Source organism: Crinia signifera, chromosome 3, assembly GCF_055691185.1.
Source record: "Crinia signifera chromosome 3, ASM5569118v1, whole genome shotgun sequence".
Lineage (NCBI taxonomy): Eukaryota > Metazoa > Chordata > Amphibia > Anura > Myobatrachidae > Crinia > Crinia signifera.
This window is the reverse complement of record NC_139219.1, coordinates 277,766,438-277,788,513: the sequence shown is the minus strand read 5'-3', so window position 1 is coordinate 277,788,513 and position 22,076 is coordinate 277,766,438. Positions and strand designations below refer to the sequence as shown.

Here is a 22,076-nt window from a genome sequence, read left to right as displayed (position 1 = left end):
CATTTCTTGAGCCTGGCCAAGTATAGTTCCTATAGTTCTTTTCTGCTGTCCTCACCACCCTTTGCAGCCTTCGTCGGTCAATCTCGTTCGCCCCTCCGTACCAGATTTTGATTGAGGAGCATGGGACAGACTCTATGATGGCAGTGTAGAAGATGAGCAGCAGCTCCTTCGGGATGTTGAATATTCTGAGTTGCCTTTTTGTACGTAGCAATTTCGACACCACTTGGTTATTATTAGTGAGTGAACAGCATTTGGTTTCCTTCTGAAGTCCACCACCATCTTGACCGTTTTGATGAGGTTCAGGTCGAGGTTGTTTCTGCTGCACCACTTCGCGTCTGTTCGCAGACTCATCTTCGTTCTTAATTAGGTCGATGATGGTTGTGTTGTCTGCAAATTTTCAGATTTTTCTGATTGCTCAGCCGAGGTGCAGTCGTTAGTGTTTAGGGATAAACAGCGGCACCAGTGCTAATCAAGCGCACGCTGGATGTAAAAGCACTGTCTTTCACCACCTGTTTCCTTGGTCTCAGAAAATCAATGATCTAGGAGCATGTTGATTCTGGGATTCCTAGGGAGAGAAGATTTAGCTGCAGGATACAGGGAACAATTGTGTTGAATGCTGAGCTGAAGTCGTCAAATAGGATACTTTCATAGGTGTCTGGACGGTCTAGGTGCTGTAGGATATAGTGCAGCCCTAGGTTGACTTCATACTCCACACTTCTGTTCACTCTATAAGCAAACTGCAGGAAGTCAAGATGAGTGTTAGTCGCTTCTCTCAGGTGGTTCAGCACCAGCCTTTTTGAACCCTTTCATAGCCACTGATGTAGTCATTCAGGTCTTTCGCAGTTGAGTTCTTGGGAACCTTGCACAATTCCAGAGTGGTGTTGAAGATCCTGGTGAAGACGGGGGCAAGCTGCACTGCACAGGTCTTTAGGGTAGATGACAAAACTATGTCCGGGCCTGCATCTGTCCTGAGTTTGACCCTTTTGAACAAAGCTTCCACCTCTCCTTGGTCCACCTGTAGGACCTGGGAGTGATGACCAGGGTAGTGGGGTGGTGGTGCAGCTTTGCCCTGGTCAGTGGAAGGTCTGATGCAAGAGGTTTAATTTTTTGGAATCTGCCATAGAAGTTGTTCAGCTCTTCAGCTAGTTTCTGGTGCATAGCAGTTGGGCTTTGGGATGTCTTGTAGCTGGTTATGGCTTACATGACTCTCCACACTGACGCAGGATCGTTGGCTCAGAGGTTGTTTGTCAGCTTGTTGGAGAATTGCTTTTTTGCCAGCCTGATTTCTTGTGTCAGGGAGTTTCTGGCCTGTTTGTACAGGGCCCTGTCTCCACTGCGGTAGGCCTTGTCCTTGGCCCGACTGAGCTTTCTGATTGGACTGCTGAACCATGACTTGTTGTTATTGAAGGTGCGGGCTGTTTTGGTTGGTACACACATGTCCTCGCAGAAGCTGGTGTAGGATGTCACTACGTCTGTCACTTTGTCAGTAGCAGAAGTTTCAAAGTCACTCCAGTCTGTGCAGTCGAAACAGGCCTGGAGCTTCAGTTTTGCGCTTGTCCAGCTTTTCATGGACCTGACCGCAAGTTTTGCTGACTTTAGCTTCTGTATGTATGTCGGAAGAAGGTGAACTATGCATCTGATAATGTAACCACTTATTCCAAAATATGGCACCGCTGAAGCCTGATTATATTATCAGAGTCAAGATGAATGCACCCATGCTGTGCTGGGCCTACTCACATTGTCAAACAGGCAACAGAAGCAAAGCAGAGATTGCAATTCACAGGGTGATCCAGAAGAAATGATATGCACAGGGAACCACAGAGGATGCCATATGAATGATGTAAGTTAATGCAGAAGATATGTCACTGAGCAAATCTGACAGCGTAAGGTAAGCAAATCCAGAGGACCACATTGTAATATGTCATCAGTGAAGATAAGACGCATAATTAACATTGGCTATCTACCATCCTAAGCATATATTTATCAAGAGCTTATCTCTGGTCACCATTGAGCATTTTGATGCGAATCTCCCATCACTATATATACAAGCTTAGTGGATGAGAACAGTCAGGAAAACAGGGTACCTGTCACACATGCGCAGTGCAGCCTACAGCCTGGGAAATGGCACTGGCTAATAGTAAATCGATAGATGATAGTCTATTATTTGGTGGAGCACATAAAATAACATTCCCTCCCTGTGTATAGACAATGGTTATACACAAAATGCCTGTGTAGCAAGCAGCGAGCGGTTAAATAGTAATTGACCAGGGATAATAAAAAGTACAGAGAATTCAAGGTAACAGTATACACTAGAAGTTCATTCTTGGCATAAATCCTTTGAGAGACGGTAAGGTGTTCACAATCTCAGTTGCAGTGAGTAATTAAAATAATAATTGTAACTATAGACTTTGTATTATTATTATTATATTAAGAATTATAATTGTCATCACTTTTATCTTCAGTAATAACAACACAGATTGAGAAACCGTAATCCTCCAAACTGCGCCTGTATTCCCTACCGATGTTGGGGGTAATGGGTCATTAGGCCAACCAAATGAAGGTCGACATACATTGGGTCAACCACTGAAGGTTGAAACAAACAAAAGGTCGACATGCCTAAGGTCAGGGTCATATGGTCAACACATGCATTATGTCGACATTGGAAAGGTTGACAGTCAAAATGTTGATATGGGTTTTTTCACATTTTTTTTGTTCCGGATGTCGACATAGTAACTATATCGGTGCACCGCATTCCTTCGCACGGCTCGCTGCACTCGCGATGCGACAGGCACACTATTTTATTGTCCCTCAACACCAAAGTAGATGGCAGGGCATGAAATCCCACTGGTCGGCACATGTCGGGTCAAAAAAAAAAAAAAAAACAGTAAACAGTCGTCCTTTTAACCTTTGCAATGTCGACCTAATGAACGTGTTGACCTTATGGCCATGCCGATATCAGGCATGTCGACATTTTGTCTTTGTCGACCTTCAGTGGTCGACCCAATGTATGTCCCGATTTTGCCACATCCTAAAAAATCATAATTGAACTTTTCTGTTTTATGATTAACAATTTACATCTTGCAAATCCAGCTTTCCAAGACCATGATTAGTAGAGCGGACATTTTATCTGTTACAGTATATTTTAACAAACAAAATCTTCTTTCTTCTGAGGCTCCTCAGACTACTACAGTGTCCTTTTCACTAAGCATTCTGCTAGAAGTTGTTAGCTGATTCCTTCCATTTACAGGACATACTGCACATGTGTAATACACCTGTAGAGATGCTTCAATTACTTTACCAAGCTTATGTTTTAAACTTTAAAGACTGCTCCTTGGTGAACTACACATGTCGCAGATGTTACTGTAGATGATGAAACATGTTCATATGATAGGCCCAGAACACAAGGCCTATGGCCTACATTAACAATGTATCAGCCTGACAGGAGTATGACTCAGTACTTACTGTATCTGAGTGCTGAAACACAAGAATACAGTCTTCATTTATATTAATGGATTTCTTGTCTCATTTATTCTTTTTCATGATCAATTCTGGCTTCATTCCTGTGTGACGCAATTGAACTGAAATTGTAAGCAGTCATTCGGTAATCGCTCGATTTGTGACTTCTATGATTAGTGATCAACTCTGAATCAGGCCCTAAGAGCGATAAACTGTGTGAAAAGTTAGCAAGCCATTCAATGTTCTCTTGCAGGCTTTTTTCTGTATGACACTTATGATGGTACATGGTAATGGTTGTATATATAACTCCAGCACACTCACCGGCACTGTAGCTGCTGCTGGGATTTCCCCAAGCCTCTCGAAGGGCCTCTGATACTGCATTAACCACTTCTGCTGAAGGAGGAGTAGTTGCATTGTAGTCTAAGTAGACCTTACTGTACAAAGGAATGAACAACATACTCTGGTCATGGTAAAAGCTATAGAATATTCTTCCAGAGAAAAAACACTATTCTACACATTAATACCATGTTCTCACTGCCAGTGTGAACACAGCTTTCCCCGGCATTAAAATCCCGGGGACTGCAGCACCGGTCCTCCTTTCGCACTGCTAGGTAATTACTGGGTGAAGCAGTTCTACCCGGTAATTTGCCTTTCAACACAGGTCCTTTTGCAGTGTTACCAGGTCAACCCAGGTAAAGAGCAGAGTTGGAGACCCGGGAATTTCGACCCGGGTTGTCCTGTTCACACCTTAAAAAAAAAAAAAAAAAAAACACAGTGTTGAAAGGCAAATTACTGAATCAACATGCTTTACCCGGTACTTTGCTTGGCAGTGAGAATATGGTATTAGAAATATAGGATATAAAATAAACAGACTGCAAATATTCTGTTTTAATCAATTACACACACTGTAACTGTATAATGTAATGTAGGGTACACACCAGAACGATTTGGCCCCAAATCCACTCAATTTCGATACAATCTCGACCGATTGTATGTTAACTGGGCATGTTTTGGGCCAAATCTGATCCGATGCGTGTCCCTGCTGGTGTTTTGGTCGTTTTACAGATCCTATCTACAGCAGGTAGGATCTAAAAAAGACCATTCAGCTGGGTACAGGTTGTGATCGGATCATATGCAGATCGTGAGCAGATTGTGTGCTCCAACAGATCGTGAGCCGATCGTACTATCGTGTTACAATCTGCTCATGATCTGCATTCTGGTGCGTACCTAGCATAAGAATATATGTTTCATATACAGTTTCTTTTATAAAAAAAATACTATGAAATTACAATTAACTTTCAAGCTCTTAAGGTGCCCAAACACAGTACAATTGCTGGGTGCAATGAGATGCGCGCTCCCGTCACACATCTCATCGCACAGCTCAAAAAGTATGTACTGCACATACTATTTGTAATAGATCTCATCTCATTGCATTGCAAAACCTATGCAATCCAAATTGTATACAATAGTTGTACCGTGTATGGGCACCTTTAGTGAATGGTTGAGCAAGTATCTAGAAGTTTATGTGGTAAAAAATGAGGCGCAAACAGACCGAAGCCAAATCAAGCTCTCTGGATCAGTCTAGTGGTTGGCTAGCCAGGAGCAGACCACCTGGGATTCAGTGCTTACTAACATGCATCTCAATTGGGTATTGGAGGGTAAAGTTCCTGAGAGCTCTCTGGTAGTTAGTGGAGAATTAGTCAGGACTGCATAGGCAGATGATTGGTGTTCCTAATAGACAAGTATAGGATAAATTAAGCCAGAACCTTGGTGAGTCACAGACTCTAGATTGGGTTTTCAACAACAATTGCTGCATCCAAATATAGGTAATTAAACTTGTGTATGGGGAAGTTGTTCAATAGAACGCCCATCTTAGTAAATAAATGGGTTGAATTTAGTACATAAATGGGTTGAATTTACTAAATGAGAAGAGGAGACATTGCCCATAATAACCAATAGAAACCTGTATATCATTTTCTAGGAGGTAATACATAACTGATAGCCATAATTTGACAGGTTGCTATTGGCAACATCACCTGTTCAGAAGCTGTAGTAAATTTACTCCATAGCATCATCTAACCATAGCTCCCTGCTATATTCTGGACACGAAGGGAAAAGTTACCAACAGTTTCAGCATGGGTTCTGGAGTCAATGTCTGATCGCACCACCCACCTACAGTTATAGGGCACCGAATGGATGCCAGTGTTTATGCCTAGGCCCATTTCCTGAGGGAATCCTTATCTTGCACTGGCCAAACTGGTGGTAGTGAGGACCACTGAGTGGTGGCATGTAGAAATTGGTGTACAGATGGTCTCCTATATTGTTGTATCATGGACCTTGTGAACAGAAGAAGTATAGTAAGTAAGGGATGTTCCTTGTGATAACCAGGTTTTAAAGCAACAGCTTCACCAATAAGCATTGGAGATCTGGAGCCAGATCTCACTATGGAGTGATGGTTACTTGGCGAGTAGCATATGCTCACAACTCAGTCAGGAATGCTGCATAGGTGTAGGTGTTATGGCCCCAGGGTAGCCAGGCAAGCACCAGTAAGGAGGAAGTTAAAAGTCCAATAATTGTTCCGACATATTAGGATTACAGACATGATCTTACCTTGGATCTTTTTCAGACACCTCTTACACCATGATCTTCCAGATCTTGACCCCGTATACCAATTTAATGTACTGTATACGAAATTTTACACATTGGGGGAAATTTACTAAGATCCCTAAATCGCGGCCGATCCCGTATATGAATGGGTACCATACTACCACAGCGATCAGCCATGATTGGGCCGAAAATACGGCATGAGAATTCAGCAAATTTACTAAGCTGCCGAATTCTCAGTATCCGGATTTTCCAATAGTGAAGTCATTTGTATCTGGATTTGCCGGCAACCAAATATGGATTTATGTATTTATTTACAGTTTCTTATATAGCGCAGAATATTGTGTTGCGCGTTGCAATTGGGAACAACACTGATTAAACAAACTGGGTAGATACAAACCGATATGGAGGTAGGAGAGCAACCGAATATGGATGAGCATGAAGCATTGCACGGATCAGTCAAACCCGAGCAATGCTTCACTGTGTAAAAAATAGAAGAAAAAAAAAAACCCACAACATTTTTTTTATTATTATTTATTTTTCTACTTGTAGACAGAGAAGCATTGCCTGCGAGGATCTGACTGATCTGTGCAAGCTGCAGCACAATACGGATTGGAAAATGTGTTGCATTTACCATTCGTACTTGTTGCTGAATTCCCAGCACGAAGGCTAGTAATGAGCTGACCTACAAGAACTCATGACCATATACGCCCGAGTTCTGTCAATGGTCTACTCATTCCTACACCCAAATTTGGCTGAAATTGTTTTTCGTAAAAACAGCAAATTTGGCTTATAGTAAATCAGCCGAACAGCTGATTTCATCCATACTAAGATCAAATGGGTACGAATAGGTACATTGGTAACCATTTGATCTTAGTATATTTACCCCATTGTATCTTATAATTCTTTTCAAACTTGTATGTATATATATATATATATATATATATATATATATTTATTGTCAGGGATTTTATCCATATAAAGCTATGCAGAGTAGTTTTTATTTCCATTGCCCTAGGTTAGCACACACACAGCTGCTATGTGAATACATTTGTACAATTATACAAAAGCATTACTTTGTGTTGCCTGTCACATATGTGATGACTGTACTCAGTTGAGGATTGATGTGGTGTAACTACACTTCCAGGTAGCCTAAGCAAGCGATGAAGCTGTATGTGAGTGAAATGCATAATATAAAAATGAAGGTACTTGTTTCCTAGCACGGCCACACCGATTTGTATCGGGGTGATCGTATCGGAAAAATCGCGTTGGTCGACCAAATCGCATGCGATGCGACCGACGCGATCGACCCGATTTTTACATTGAATCAAATGTGAATAGGGCCCCTGGGACCCTATTTTACATTGGATTCAATGTAAAGTATTCCCCAGACCCCCAATTTTAGCCCCTCAACGGCACCCCACGATTGACGCCAACCCGAAGCGTGGCGAGATAATCAAGTCCATCTCATCTTGTGCCATTATAATGGCACAAGACCGACGCGATGCTCCCGATTTCAATGTTAAAAATATTTTAACATTGAAGCCTATGGCAAAATCGCGTCGGTCGCCATGTTAATGCACGCGACCGACGCGATGCCCCCGATTTTGCCTTTGCCGGCAAAATGGACCTGATTTCAAAGGAAATCGGGTCCATTGCGTCCATCGTGTACCTTAACTTTAAGGTACACGATGGACGCGATTGTGGCCGTGCTAGGAAACAAGTACCAAAATGAATCTTCTGCATGAAATCTAGGACCTTATTCTGGTCCACACGTAAGGTAGCGCTGCGTGTGGACTAAACGCCACCCGTTGTTCTGGGCACCAAACCCTCGCACTCACAATCCCCCCACAAGGCTGCGAATGGATGATTTGCATAATCATCCATTCGCAGCCTTGCGTGCGGGGGTAGAAATCATTTGATGGTCGGCGACCATGGAATGATTTCTCCAGTGCACGCAGATTAGAGACACCTCTGTGGGCAAGCGCCCTGTTGCGAGAAGCAGGTGGGCAGCTGACATCCGCTGACGTCAGCTGCCCGCCCCCATCACTGGATTTTCCTGGGAACGCCCAGCGGTTTCATGAGACCACCCATGAAATGTTGGGCCATGTACTGCTAAGTGCAAGTTGGACGGCAAACGTGTAGTTTGCGGTGCCCGCTCGCACCCTGCGTCTGCACCTGCGCAGAAATGTATCTGCGCAGACACATTGGTCCCCCGTGCGAATGCATGGGAGACCGAACAAATCAGAATAACCCCCCTAGAGTGTATGGGACAGACAGCACTGACACCACTTCACCCCGACCGTCTGCTATGGCGCTGTATTTTTCTGCCTCTGCCTGATGTCTACGTATCTCACCTCGGAGAATGGTTCCCCGTCTCCTCAAAACTTTGTTCTTCTTTTGCTGTCCTATAATTATCTGCCATGTGCACAAAACTGGAAAAGAAAAAGACAGGGTTATATATACAGGGGCTAATCACATGCAGAACTGCAACCACTATACAGCATTGTGGGTGTCCCATCTGCGGATCAACAATACCATAGTTGACCACTAGAGGTCTACCATTCGTATTTTTTTAGTGCTGATCCACTTGGTTTCTACTCTACTATCTAAGAAGTGGACATAGAGTAGGAATATAATAGTGTTCTGAGCGTAGCGAGGTACCATGCCTGAAACATTGCGAACTCAGAGAGCCATGCAAAAGGACACTGTGCATATACACAGTGTCCACAGGCACCTTGTTGACATTTAGCATCAGAAATAGACACAAACCGTGTCGACATTGCTAGGTCAACCAGGTCTATCTAAACGCCGATGACCAAGTATAGCTGTCTAACTGACATGGTCAACCACTTGAGGTCGACCATGATATTGTCAATCCGCAGTCCGTCGATGCCGTATACCATAACAAGCACTGTGGGTCACTGTGGCCTGATCAAGGCTCCACTGTGAATTCCAGGTCCCTAAAAAGGTCCCCAAGGGCAAGATATCAGACCAGAAGAGACACTCAAAATATAAAGGTTGACAAAAGCATGCAATGGTGGCACTAAAACCGTGATAAGCTGCCATACACATTCTCTGCCCCACTTCAGTAAAATCCGCCCCTTGCGAGTTAATGTTCTCACTCAGTGAATGGATGTGTACGGCTACACATCTATTCGCACCCGAGTGAGTATGTCCAAATCCCATGGGAAGCTGCTTACTTTCAAATGACTTTTAGACCTGGCACCAGTCATCGCAGCCACTGCGTAGCCCAGGACTTACTTGCGATGAATACAGGCACATCCAGGCTGCTGACATCACACACCCTCCCCAGTATATATATATATATATATAATATCTGTTCTGAGATATATATATATATCTATAGCCCAGAAGTGATATTGCTGGCTTTCAATTAACTGATTTAAACTTGAATGGGAGGAAAGGTGCCACCTTGGGAGCAGGAGCCCAGCAGCGGATGACTCCATTGCCTCCCAGAGTTCTGCCTCTGTGTGACCTGCTGTTTATTTTCTTTACAGTGGTTCTCAAAAATTGTGGGTAGCTGGTCCATGTAGCTGGCCATCAGGTTAATGACACCTCATCTGTCAGCCAGTGATACAAGAAGTCTGGAAAATCCAGTGCACTGCCTCTCCTATTCGGCACAGTAGCAGTTGTTGCCGCCACTGCAACTAGCAGGCTGTACTCCTGGCTGCCTCATTTACATGCAGATATACACAGAGGGCACATGGCTGGCAGTGAGGGCACTCCTAGATCCTGAGGCTTCTTAGCTGTAGAAAATGAAAGCCCTGTACACACCTGACCGCCACACGCCCATGATTTCACCCGAGTGCATGCAAATGGATGTTTAGAATAAACATCCATTCGCAGCTGGTGTGCGTGGATGAAATCATTAGATGGTCACCGACCACCAAATGTTTTCTAAGGCGCTTGCAAATCACTCTCTGGTGACTTAGATATGCGGCGCCTTGGTACGGGAAGAGGGTGGGCAGCTGTCATCCGGTGATGTCAACTGCCCGCCCCTGGCACTCGAGTCATGGGTGAATTACAATGGGAACGCCCAGCGTTTTTAGGAGGATGCCCATGAAACACTGGGCGTTCCCATGGGCGCACCTCGTGTCTGCAGCCCCAAACCCCCCGCCTACACTGCTCCGTGCAAACAGGCTGGCGACTTGTAAAGTCACCCCGTCCGTTCGCAAACAGAGCCTGCACATGCACATAAATGTTTATGTGCATGCGCAGTAGGTAAACATTTCTCCCCTGTGGGAACGCACAGGGGGGTGTATGAATTAGAATGAACTCCTAAGCACGGCTCCATGTGTATGCCCCCGAACAGCCTTGTGTGCCTAGCGATCCGTGCTTCGTCAATCAGCATAAGCTCCCCCATCGCTGCATGTGTGTAGGTCCCTTAACAGTCATTTCACTTGTTTTTGCGTCTGCAATGCTACTGTGCATGTGTAGTCTGCATGTGTGGCGGCCATTCTGCGGTAACATGCTGTAATCATTATTATTGTCCCTGAGCAATATAGTTTGAGAACCCTTGTACTCTGCAGGATACATTATAAATGTGCTTTTCAGTCCAGACAGTAGTAAATATTTTAATTAGTACAGTAACCAATGTGCTTTGTATTACTGCAGCGTTGCTGCGCACATATTGGCCACACACACAGTAATGCAGGCAGTGCATGTTTTCCAGCTCACTTTTCTGCGGGTGGATGTGATGTGCCGCCTGGCTCTACCGAATTTTCAGAGCCATACACACGCAGATTTATCTGCAGATCTGTCTGGTTGGAACAAAAACATGGTTATGGATGAGAGCAAATGACAGTTGACCATTTGCTTGGAAATGCTGGAACACTGACAAACTGTCACTCATCCATAACCATGTTTTTGTTCCAACCAGCCAGATCTGAAGATAAATCTTACTAGTGTATGGGCACCTTTACACAATTAGTGTTTTCATTGCAGCACATTGTGATTGACAAAAACATAACATTTTGATGGTAAATTCTGCAGATTACTAATAAATTATGCTAAAAATTACATATCCCTTAATCTGCCAAAACATATACTTTTAATAGCATTATGTACACCGTGCACAGATGTATAGACATGATAACCCCCCTTCTGCAACTGCTCCATGACAGATGGAGAGACAGCAAGTATCTGAGCAGCAGTATGACAACACCGTACACAGAGGGTAATGGAGAAGACTGTCTACCACACGTTATACTGTACTTACTAGCTCAGTGCCTAGTATTACACTTGCACTGGGGTTGTTATATAGATCACATGCTACAGTATATGATAATATATATTATTATATATACATACACAGCACTCACATAACTACTCATTCACGCAGAGCAGGGAGGAAAGATCATAGAGAGCATAGAGGGGCGGGTTCGAAGGGCTAGTGTACTGTAACCATAGAGAGCAGATGGGCGGGCTCGTAGGGCTAGTGTAACCATAGAGAGCAGATGAGGCGGGCTCGAAGGGCTATTGTAATCATAGAGAGCAGAGGAGAGAAGCAAGATTGTCGTACAGTAATATAATGATGCTATGCGTACTAGACCTTTTTTTCACTAATGCTGTAGAGGTCAGAGGTGTTATGTGTAATGCATTGACCAGAGCCTCCTCGTTGTGCTTGTTAGAGTGCTGCAGTACTGTCCTGTCATTTACTGCGCTCTGCTGTTTGTACGTAGTTGTCTGTGTGCTGTATAGGTTGCTATATAATGTGTTTAGGTGTGTAGGAAGCTGTATATGTAAATCTAGGCTGCGTTGCAGTGAATTATGTAGTTGCTGTATAGGTGGCACTATGGCCCCTATTCTGGTTCACTTACAAAGGCAAATTCCTTCTCAAATGGACAAAACCATGTGCACTGCAGGTGGGGCAGATGTAACTTGTGCAGAGCGAATTAGATTTGGGTGAGTTATTTTGTTTCTGTGCAGGGAAAATACTGGCTGCTTTATTTTTACACTGCAATATAGATCTCACTTTGAAGTAAAACCTCACCCAAATCTAACTCTCTCTCTCTGCACATGTTATATCTGCCCCACCTGCAGTGCATATGGTTTTGTCCATTTGAGAAATAATTTGCCTTTGCGTGTGAACCAGAATAAGGGCATATATGCATTTGGCTATATGCAGTTTGGCCCTATAGGCTGCATTGTATGCATGTGTCTGTATGCTGTGTAGGTGGCTATAGGCTACACTGTGACTATGCATATTGATATATGCTGAACAGGTGGCTGTATAGACTGCATTATACATTTTGCTGTATGCTGAATAGGTTGTGCAGCATTTGATGAAGCTGAAGTTGGCTTTTTATTCGGCCAGATTCTTATTCACTTATTATTCGTGATCCAGCTTGTTATTCAGAAAATGTTAATATTAAAACAATTAAATTAAGCAGGATCATTGACAAACAAAAAACTATCCATGACACAAATCTCAATTGTATTTTGCCTATGCCAATGCTATTTTAGTCATAAAATAGGCCGGCAAAAGGGCATAGGTCCCAGATTTCATTATTTTGAACAAGTAGCTGGTGTCCTGCAAGGCTTAAACAGTGTTGGTCAAACAGTATGAAACTTGAAACCCTCACAGGGGGGTCATTTACACATGACCCCATTGCAATTTCTTTTGACCAACAAGGAATTGGGCAGAAATAGGGCACTAAAGAGGCAAAAAAAAAAAGGCATAGGTCCCAGATGTCATCATTTTGAATAAGTAGCTGGTGTCCTGCAAGGGTAAAGCAGCGTTGGTCAAAAGAGTTGACACTTGAAACCCACACAGGGGGGTTACTTACATATAAGCCACCTGCAATTTCTTTTGACCAACAAGGATTTGGGCAGAAATAGGGCACTAAAGTGGGCAAAGGTCCCAGATGTCATCATTTTGAATAAGTAGCTGTTGTCCTGCAAGGGTTAAACAGCGTTAATCAAAAAATATATTACACTTGAAACCCACACAGAGGGGGTCTGAGAGCTCTCAGCCAATCACTGGCTGCTTATTCATTTGTATGTGTTTTTTTCTATGTGCGCCCGCTGCCCAGGTTCCCCTACGCTACCTGACTCTCTGGTCCCCTCACCGTCCAGTGCGCCCACTGCCTCCGCCCAACTCGGCTCACGGCTGCCTCCGCCTTCTATGTGCGCCCGCCGCTCAACTTCCCGCATTCATCGTCTCCTGCCCACCTCCAGGCTGCACATAAGATTAACCAAATCTTATGTGCAGCCTGTCCGACCTCCTGACTCCGACCTGTTGTGCACGGGATTGCGCATCAGGTCGGATGGGATGTCTGTACATGTGATTTGGGGCGATTTCATGGCCTCATCCATCGGAATCGGGTGTATGGGGCCTTTAGACAGCACAAATGATTTGGTGGGATCTACCTGTCCACACAATCTGGAGTGAAACGAGATCCCAACAAGGGCAATACCCATAACTGCTCTAGATCTACTGCGAGTGTAGTGGCCAGAAACAAAGTCAACTCAACTGATTTACCAGACCCTAAGGCACTAGCCTGGTAAGACTCCCAATCGCGCCACGCAACGGAGTAGGCTCGAAGAGTAAGAATGCGACAGTGACTTCAATGCTAAATCCCTCGGGCCTGATCTACAATCTACCAGGCGGAATGTGGACAAGTCAATCTCAGGTACTTAAAAAAAAAAAAAGGTAGAAAGTCCCAAGGCACAGCCAGTCGCTGCAGCCACAGATCGGAAAGGGGGACCGCAAGGAATCCCCACCGGTGCAGACTTTGGAGAAATAACAGAAGTGTTGGCGCTGGACTTGTTTGTCACTGTGATTACAAGATGAGTTGATAGGTAATTAGCAGACCACCATGTGCAGTATTAAGAATAGCTCTGAATAATTGGCCAGAGACAGGAAACGTCGGGATCACGGGCAGCGCGGCAGGGAGGGATTGAGAATTATCCATTCTTTTTTCTCTGCCTTCCTGTATTTGGGAGATTTAACATGAGGACAACATGAAGGATATGGAGTATAAAAGAAATCGGTATATGCTTCACCCGTCCTTTTTTGAGTGAGTACGGTACGCATCCGCATGATCAGTTACTTAGGGTAATCAGTGTTATTCTTAATACTGAATGTGGTGGTCTGCTAAATACCTATCGCACCTTTTTGCTGAGAATTTGATAAAGAAACCGTTATATGTTTATACCATCTGTTATGAGAGTGAGTACAGTACGCATTAGAAGTACTTGAATCTTCACTTCCTGGTACAGTGAACAGTTCTCCATTCTACATGAGGTGGTTCCATAAAGAAACCTTTATATACACATCTTTACTCCAATTAGAGTGAGTTTGGTACGAATAATTGGACCCATCACCTATACATCAGATTGTTACAGGATATTGTGTTATTTACACAATTTTTTCTTTCTCTTTCTCCACACATCCATGCATATTGAAAAACCATGACGAGGGACAACTCATCTTAAAATCACAGTGACAAAGGTCAGTCCCAGGTGTTTGGCTCCTGGGGTTAACTCACAAAGGGGTAGATTTATTATCATGTCCCTAACGTTCGTTATGCTGCTAGTCTCGCTTCACCACTTTTTCGTAGTGAAGCGGACCCCAGTTCGCCCAAATGTATCATACCTTACGTTTTCGTTATGGGAGTATATTATCCCCACCCAACGGGGATACGCTGTCTCCCATAACGGATGTGCGCGCCTCCCCGGCTGTGTGTTCTGCGCATGCGCCTGTTTCCCTGACACGCGATGTGTCACCAGCACATGCGCAGTTTTCCATGTTTGGCGCCGCTTGTTGGTCTCCGGTGTCTTCAAATTAAAACTGTGCATGCGCCGGGTAATGTTCGCAGAGGAGTGCGTGGCCAACGGGATGCTTCAGAAATAAGGTATGAGCCTGGAGCTCTGTAGCAATTAACGAATACACGTTAGCCCTCCACCCCCATACCACCGCACGCTAATCTCCCACATCGCTGGTTTCATAGATAAGGGGAAGCGCTAACCCCTGCTTCAACGCACGGGGAGAGCGCATATGCCCCTTATTGCCAGGTCATAAATCTACCCCAAAATCTCTTAAAATTTAAATGAGACAAGGCATCTGCTATGTCGTTGTCAACTTCTGGAACATACCGGACCGTGAAGTTAATGCTGAACTGCATGCCCACATTAGAGGATATAATTGATTGAGCAGACAATGCGCATTTCATTAGTCTGGCCATCAGGTGGTGCAGGAGCCTCATCTAATAAGGGGCCTGATTCTAGGGATGTGCACCAGCCACTTTTAGGGCAGTATTCAATGAGCATTTTGGCGATGTGCAGCGAATCCTGTTTAGGATTCGCTGCACATTCGCCACTGCTCGCCGCGTTCCGGAGCCTCGCCGGCTCCAGTATTCAACGAGTCAGGGGCTCGCTGCCCCTGACTGGCGAATTTTAACTCCTGCGGCGATGCCGCAGGGAGCCCGAGGACGGCGGTAGGCAGGGAGATGGAAGTCTCCCTGCCTGCCCCAGAACGTTTGTGGGGGGGAGGTGGGCTCCCTGGGTGCCAGGCAGCACAGGCTGCCCCCCGGGGGTGCCAGCAGGGGGCCGAGTATATTCACTACACCGGATCATGCATATGTAATGATCGGGTGCAGTGAATATATGAATATCTAATGAGCGGCTCGGCTCCGGCCCCCTGCTGGCTGGTCTGTGTAAAAAAAAAAAAAAAATATATATATATATATATATATATATATATATATATATATATATATATTTTTTTAATTAAATATATATTCATGTGCTTACAGCACATGAATAAAAATAGCATGCCCCTCCTCAGAATAAAATTCCTGATTTTTTGACACCAAATGTAAAAAACAAAACACTTTATTTTAAAAGTTCACATTCCACTTCACCATAAAAAGATAACGATTGCTACTCGGTGAATCATGGCGAAAAAAACCTTGAAATGTATTCGCCATCTGGTCATTGAATAGGGTGATTCACCGTTTTAGTCAAAAATTTGCCTTACAGCACAAAATCGCCATAAAAACATGGCGAATCAGCCTCATTGAATACCGCCCTTAGTGTTTCCTGAAACATGTTTGGGTCTGTATCTGTGGCAGTGTTTTGGATCTGTTCCAAAACACCACCCTACCAGTGTTTTATGTTTTGGAGACTTATTTTTTAAATAAATAAAAACTGCTAAAATTGCAGAATTTTTTTTTTTATTTGCTACTACGCTATTATTAACCTCAATAACATAAATTTTCACTCATTTCCAGTCTATCCTGAACACCTCACAATGTTGGTTTTAGTTGAAAAGGTTGCACTGAGGTAGCTGGATGACCATGATAAGCGACACAAGTGGGCGGCAGAAACAGGTGGCCCATCTAGGAGTGGCACTGCACTGGCAGACAGGATAGCAGTTTGAAAAACTATCCCCCAAAGAGCACATAATGCCAAAAAAAGAGGAACAAGATGGAATTGTCCTTGGGCCCTCCCACACACCCTTATGTTGCATAAATAGGACATGTACACTTTAACAAACCAATCATTTCAGCAACTAGATCTGCCACACGACTTTGCTGTGCCCGACTTGACATGCCAAGAGGGGTTGTTTTTCAGTAAGATTACAGCAAAGATATATGAGGACATATCTGTACTTTTAGGAAGATTATATTATAATGCGCCATGCAAAGTGTGGCCAAACATTGAGGGAGGTGTCATTCTCCACTTACAGGGCGTGTCTAGCTCCACATTTGGGCGTATATGCTTAAAAGCTTGTTGCAAGAGATTTCTATTAAATAACATAAGCAACAATATAGTTTTGGAAACTGCAACAATTGAACATTGCTATACTGGACAAACATTGCAATACTGGATTTTCTGTTTGCAACTGCTCACTGATATTTCTCACTAAAAGGGTGATTCTGGTTGTTTTGCAAAAGCAAACTCCTTTAATGGACAAAACCATGTGCACTTCAAGTGGGGCAGATGTAACGTGCAGAGAGAGTTACATTTGGGTGGGGTGTGTTCAAACTTAAATCTAAATTGCAGTGTAAGAATAAAGCAGCCGTATATACTCTGCACAGAAACAAAATAATTCACCCAAATCTAACTCTCTGCACATGTACATCAGCCCCACCTGCAGTGCACATGGTTTTGTCTATTAAGTAAGGAGTTTGCTTTTTCAAACCAACCAGAATTTCCCCCTAAGCATCATGGACCAGATGTCAGCTGCCCGCCCCCTCTTCCGCCTGAGCGTACACGCATATGGTGCTGATGATTCAATGTAACTGTATCTTTCTCTTATTCCTTTTTCCCAAAAAATGTAACAGTGTAATGTTGGATAGGTTAGGTGAAATGAGGAAGATCGCTAGACTAATGAGGGAAAGAGGGAGATTGCTCTTATTTCAGGGAGTTTCCTTCAGAATGTAGGAGGGCAGGCAACTATGCCTTACCGAGGGGATGTGTACACAGACACATACACACACTAATGCAACTCACATACCCAGTAAGGAAATACACATCTCCAATAAATCAACACAGCTCCTTGGGCAGAAATAACCTGTATTTTACCTCACATACTGTACTTGGATACATGGCCACTCATGTAGCAACAGTGTGCTGGAGAGCGGCGGACATTTTGTTTGTAGCATATTTTCTTCTCCCTGCTGCTTTCTCCATGGTGGGAAAAGAGTGACAACATCATTACTGGGTTGCGCATATCCAACATGGTCTCAAGCAGATTGCTAGACTCCTTAGTGATTTAGAGAATAAGTATTTCAGGGAGTCTCCCAACAAATCAGGCACTACCAACAAATATGATTATCACAGCACTGAATTGGTTTTCATTCCCATTGCTTTTGCCCTAATATTCAGAAAGATAGTATATAATTTAATATCCCAAGGTGCACAATTTTAAGTTCATTTTATCTGGTAATGATCCTCATGATGATGGACAGCTATCTAGCACAGTGGTTCCCAACCTGGGGTACTAGTACCCCTGGGGGTACTCTGCAGACCAGTTGGGGGTACTTGAAAATAACATTGGTAATGGCGGAAGAAGAAAAAGTCTCCCTATGGCAAAAGAAGTCTACCGTTGTCATGGAGATGAACCACATTGCATCACATCCGGTTCTATCTGCAGCGTCATCAGCGTCTCCTTGTGTTTTGTCCAACCAGCAATCCACTGAGAGCTACCTGCGCTGCTCTCAGACATCAGCGAACATCTGCTCTGTACTGACATGGGTGGAAGAAGCATTAATCCTACAGGCGTTAGCGGGAACTCTGGAGACAATACACAGCCAGTGGCCAGACAAAGAGGGACACGATTCCTGACCATATACTAGTCCACGGCTACCGCTCACTTCCACTTATAAGTACTGTGGATATTTCAAATTGAGAGGAGGGGTACTTATAAATGAAAAGCCTACTCAAGGGGTACGGGAGAGGAAAAAGGTTGGGAACCACTGATCTAGCAGATGAGAATCTGGTCTCAAGTGTAAAATTCTAATAAAAAAGAATATTTAATGTAAGATTGTGGATGTGTGTTGTAATGGTACTTAGTATAATGACAATGTGGTCTTATCAATGAAATGACCTTTTCATGCTGGGAGATTTTAGACAAACAGAAGGAAATGGGTGTTGCTTTGTACAGAAATCTGACAACTGTATCTAACAGTATGTAAGCAGCTATGTGACTCCTCCAAACTGGTACTTGCCAATGAAAGCTGCTGCCACAGTTAGAGAATATTGGTGCATTGCTCACATAGGACTACGGTAAGAAGCTCTGTTATGTTTCTTTTAATACTCAGCAAATTACTAAATGCATGGAACCTACTGTATCAGGAACATATGCCAAGTGAAGGGTAATTATGACTTTGTTTGATTTACTGTATGTCAGGCTGTTCAGGAAATAAAGACATCTTTTCTACCTCCCAACATGACCCATTCCATGAGGGACAAAATGCTCTGTTCCTGGATTTTCCTTGCCAGTGTCAGTTGCAGAGGTGGAGCTGTAGCACCGTCCAAAATTCGTACAGGGGAGCCACGTCAACTGCCACCTCAAACATGGCAAAACACCAAGGGCGGATCCAGGAGAAAATGACATGGGGGGACAAAGATAGGGGAAGGGGGGGTGTTAGACCCCATTATACTTGCTCCTTTCACATAATGCCACACGGATTGAGCCAAAATTCACATAATGCCACATGGATTGAACCAAAATTCACATAACGCCACACAAATTGAGCCAAAACTCACATAATGCTACACAGATTAAGCTAAAACATTTGCACCTTAATTCCCATTACACATTAACCCACACACCGTATTGCCTATTACAAATGATGCTACATAATTTCTGCTTACCTACATGCTCACTAGGGCGGAGTGAAAAAACTGAAATTGAGAAATTCAAAATCGGCTAGTGTGGAAAAGTTGTGACTTGACTTGAATAAGAAACGTGCAAAAGCATTTTGATCTGAGTCAACATCTTCTGTTCTGGCAAGAGGCCTGAAGTTTCACTTTTTTGGTGAAAATGACGAAAACTATGAAGATGCTCCGATCTAGTTAAAATTATGTCAGGATGTCTTAGAGTGGTTCATTAATATACTTTAGCATAGTAAAAGAGAGTACGAGATTGTCCTAGTGCAAAGTGAATGACTTTGGTGGGAGAAAAAATCCCTAATAATTGACCCATTTTCATGGTCACAATTGTGAATATTGTGTGTTTTCTCCTGAACGTGTTTATAATAGAAGAAGCACAAATACTCTAAATGGAATTTCGGTGACACTGTGTGAAATATAACACTGCATAATAGCCCTTAATCAGAGCTGATCCCAGTACAAATTTGTTCTCAAAATGGGCAAAACAAATGCTGCATTGCAGGTGGGGCAGATGTAACGTGCTGAGAGAGTTAAATTTGGGTGGGGTGTGTTGAAACTGAAATCTAAATTACAGTGTAAAAATAATGCAGCCGGTATTTACCTTGCACAGAAACAAAATAACTCACACAAATCTAAAGGTGGCCATACATCTATAGATCGATTGTCAGATTGGGCCGGTTGGAAAAAACAGCTGGTAATATCTGAATGACAGTTTTTCAGCATTTCAAAGCAATTGGTCAACTGTCATTTGCTCTCATCTTTTACCAGGATTTTGTTCCAACCAGACAGATCGGACAATAAATCTGTAGATGTATGGCCACCTTAAATCTCTCTGCACATGTTACATCTGCCCCACCTGCAGTCCAGCATTGTTTGCCCATTTTGAGAACAAATTTGTACTGCGATCAGGTCTGATTAAGGGCCACTATGCAATGTTATATTTCACACAGTGTCACTAAAATACATGAAATTGGATTTATGCTGCTCTCTTTGCAGTGCATATACAAAGATAGACAATCTGCAGTGCATATACAAAGATAGAAATAACTGTTGCAGTCTGTTATTGAAAAACAGTAACTGTTACAATAAGTATTACAAGTAACAGTGTGAACTGTCTAATGTATCATTTTACATATCACTTCTGTTTATTGACAGAAAAACAGTGTTGCATCCCCTATGCTGGGAACATGAATGGGCTGCATTACAGCATATAATTATGCCAAAGATAAGCCAATACATTAACTGTTAAATACGTTGAAGTGTATTATGATGTAATAAATTGTAAGCTTGCAGCAGGGCCCTCTAACCCCCAAGTCTGTCTGTCATTACCCAGTTTGTTTTATCACTGTCTACTATTGTAAAGCAAAACGGAACCTGCTGAGCTATATAAGAAACTGTAAATAAATAAACAAATACATCTAATGTTTAGGGGAAAAAAAACAAGAACATTGATTAAAAAAATAACAGGTTAATCATTCTATGAGTGGTGTCCAGCAATACATATATGCCAATCACTGTGTTCATTTCTAGGCAGCAGGGCCGTCTTAACAGCAGTGTGGGCACCTGGGCAAAGCAATGCACTGGGGCCCAGTGGCGTAGCTACAGGGGTCGCAGCGGTTGCACCTGCGACCGGGCCCCTGAGCCAGGGGGGCTGATGGCAGCAGGTCCCCCCGGGCCGCTTAGCCAGTCACAGGCTACCCTCCTGCGCTGGCCGCGGCTTCCAGAACACGGCCGCGGCTACAGGAAAATGGCCGCCGGCCTCCTGCACTGAGGACATGCCGGCGGCCATTTTCCTGTAGCCGCGGCCAATGTTCCCTCTAATTTTATGAAGGCTGTGTGCGGCAAAAGATTTTGGCTGTGCAACTTTGGAAGGAAATTTTAATTTTTGTGCATCACTTATATATAACTGGAAAATGACGTTCAGCATTTGTGTTAACTTTACTTCAAAATGATATTAAACATTTAAACATTCAAAACACAGCACACAATGTAGTTAATGGGTGAAACACACATTAATTGAGTCCACAACTGCAAAAAGGGACCACTGCTGCTTTGTGCGCTCTGTTGTAATATCTGTGCGCACGCTCGTTGAGTTGTGTGCGCGCGCACGTGCGCACAGCTTAGAGGGAACACTGGCCGCGGCCGTGTTCTGGAAGCCGTGGCCAGCGCAGGAGGCTGCCTGGCCGCAGCCAGTGACTAGCTAAGCGGCCAGGGAGAGCAGGAGGCTGTCTGACCCCACCGGACCCCACCGGATCCCCCCCCCCCTCGCCCAGCAGCAGCAGATGGAGAGGCAGCATTGCAGCAACAATCGTGAGTTGCTGGTGGGAAATTCTGGAACTGTGGGGGCATATGTTTATTTGGCACTGTGGGGGCATTTCTGGCACTGTGGGGGCATATGTTTATTTGGCACTGTGGGGGCATTTCTGGCACTGTGGGGGCATATGTGTCTCTGGCACTGTGGGGGCATATCTGGCACTGTGGGGGCATATCTGTATTTGGCACTGTGGGGGCATATCTGGCACTGTGGGGGCATATGTGTCTCTGGCACTGTGGGAGCATATCTGGCACTGTGGGGGCATATGTGTATTTGGCACTGTGGGGGCATATTATGTGTCTACATTAAAATATAAACAGACCAAGATTTTAAT

General features: G+C 43.8%; 1 protein-coding gene across 3 annotated transcripts in view; it reads right to left on the bottom strand.

Moving 5' to 3' along the window:
* The window catches only part of SCLY (selenocysteine lyase), a 44,833-nt gene extending 27,122 nt beyond the window's left edge, over nt 1-17,711 (bottom strand). Inside the window, exons 1-3 of one of the 3 annotated variants that reach the window (XM_083178169.1) lie at nt 17,617-17,711; nt 8,418-8,495; nt 3,778-3,890 (exon numbers count right to left, since the gene is read on the bottom strand). In XM_083178169.1, the coding sequence (XP_083034295.1) occupies nt 3,778-3,890; nt 8,418-8,495; nt 17,617-17,696 (271 nt within the window). In that variant the 5' untranslated portion in view covers nt 17,697-17,711. Of the gene's footprint in view, nt 1-3,777; nt 3,891-8,417; nt 8,496-11,394; nt 11,484-17,616 lie in introns of those variants that run through there. The other 2 variants (XM_083178171.1, XM_083178170.1) reach the window with 2 other exon arrangements.
* Nucleotides 17,712-22,076: the final 4,365 nt, after the last annotated feature.